Source organism: Tarenaya hassleriana, unplaced genomic scaffold (genome assembly GCF_000463585.1).
Source record: "Tarenaya hassleriana unplaced genomic scaffold, ASM46358v1 Cleome27, whole genome shotgun sequence".
Classification (NCBI taxonomy): domain Eukaryota; kingdom Viridiplantae; phylum Streptophyta; class Magnoliopsida; order Brassicales; family Cleomaceae; genus Tarenaya; species Tarenaya hassleriana.
In genome coordinates this window covers 2,150,840-2,152,580 of record NW_010965946.1, presented here as the reverse complement: position 1 = coordinate 2,152,580, position 1,741 = coordinate 2,150,840, and the positions used below count along the sequence as shown (strand labels likewise).

Here is a 1,741-nt window from a genome sequence, read left to right as displayed (position 1 = left end):
GGGGGGGGTGTTTGGCAAATGGTATAGTGATGGGATAGTCGCAGCCTTCAGCCTCTCTCAAGCAAAAATATGGACGTCCAGCTGTTGACGTCATCACATCAAGCCCCGCCAACAAAGGAAGCCACATTTTTTATAGATTTTTTTTAACAAATTAACAAGTAATTTATAATGTTAATAACCACCAGAAGAGTTGATAAATGGTAATCGTCTCGATGATGCACTGAACGAGGAGGGTCATTTTCATCATCCCTTCGCAAGTAAAGACTGTCAATTCTTTCATTTTGTAAGCCGCCATTGCAGCAGTAGGAAGCTCTTGTTTAATTATGGCCGTAATCTCCACAAATTGGCATAATCCCTTTCTAATATTCCCGGTTCTATTTCTTCTTCATGACAAGACAAACACTCGACATCGAACGGAACTCCATTGGAATATCAGTATAAAAGCCGGAATACGATCCCCGCCCCTTTTCGTTTTTTTGTTTTTGAAAAACTTGTTAAAGTGTCTGCCTTTCCTCTCAGGAGAATCTAACGCCATAAAATTCCCCAGTTCCTTTCTTCAGTAATCATTCTTATGTATTTTTAAAATCCCAGGCTTTGCAGTATAAAAACCCATCAATCCGCTTCTGCACACATCAGTTTCTTAGTTCTCTGCTTCATATCACAAAGTTAAGATCCTCTCTCTCTCTTCTGCAATCAATGGGCAACAACTTGCAAAAGAGGAACCGGAGGCAGGAAGATAGGGCTTGCAATAAGATCTTCAAAGCTGTGAGCAGTCCTCTCCGGAACAATCTCCGCACCTCCAAGCGTAGCCAAAGCACAGACACCAGACCCAACCCAGAGGCTATTCGTGTCAAGTTCGCGGAGACATCGGCTCAGACCGCCAAACCCATGTCGGATATGGGGCCTACCGGGAAGAAGAAGAAGAAGACGGTCACTAGAGTTGGGACTGTGAAGACGGATGAAAGGTTCAGCGACTACATAAAGAGAGCGAAGCTTAAGATCAGAGCCATGACGAATCTCGGGGATATTAGGAGCGCCGAAGCGACAGAGGCTGGAACTGGAACTCATACCCCCGTCCCTGTTCATGAAGACAGTGGGAGAGATAAGTTCGGGGAGTACATAAAGAAAGCAAAGATGAAGCTCAGATTCACTTCCAGTATCGGACATGGAAACCCGAATCGCGAATAGTCCAAAAATGAAGGATTGTGCGTGTGTGTTTGATTGGTGGGGGTTTTAACCCTAATAACCCACTTGGGTCGCAGCAATTTCAGGGTACACCACCGAAAAAAAAAAAAAATTTACGACCTTATTACGACTAATATATAACTAATATACCACTAAAATAAGAGTAGTTTATTAGTCGTAATAAGTTGTATATTAGTTATATATTAGTCGTAATAAGGTCGCAAATTTTTTTTTTTTTTCGGTGGTGTACATTGAAATTGTTGCGACCTAAGTGAGTTATTTGAGTAATATTCCCGATTGGTGGCTTATGGCTTGTTGTTGGTTGAATAACAATGCACCTGATCATGTGTGACAAATGTATTAATTAGTGTTAATAAAAGAGTGTAAAGCAGATTGTTTCGGTATCTGGAAGTAGATACCCGTGTGAGGATTTGTGTGGGCTTCTTTTAGAACCAACTATAACATGGGCTTGGTTGGAAACCCATTTAATACGACCCCTAATCTACTTTAAAAAAACTACACACACATGTATCGAATAAAAGAATATAGAAAAGTG

General features: G+C 41.2%; 1 protein-coding gene across 1 annotated transcript; it reads left to right on the top strand.

Moving 5' to 3' along the window:
- The first annotated feature begins 18 nt into the window (after nucleotides 1–18).
- LOC104817543 lies at nucleotides 19–1,296 on the top strand. The gene has a single exon (XM_010546775.2). The coding sequence runs from the start codon at nucleotides 697–699 to the stop codon at nucleotides 1,186–1,188; it is 492 nt and encodes a 163-aa protein (XP_010545077.1). The 5' UTR covers nucleotides 19–696; the 3' UTR covers nucleotides 1,189–1,296.
- Nucleotides 1,297–1,741: the final 445 nt, after the last annotated feature.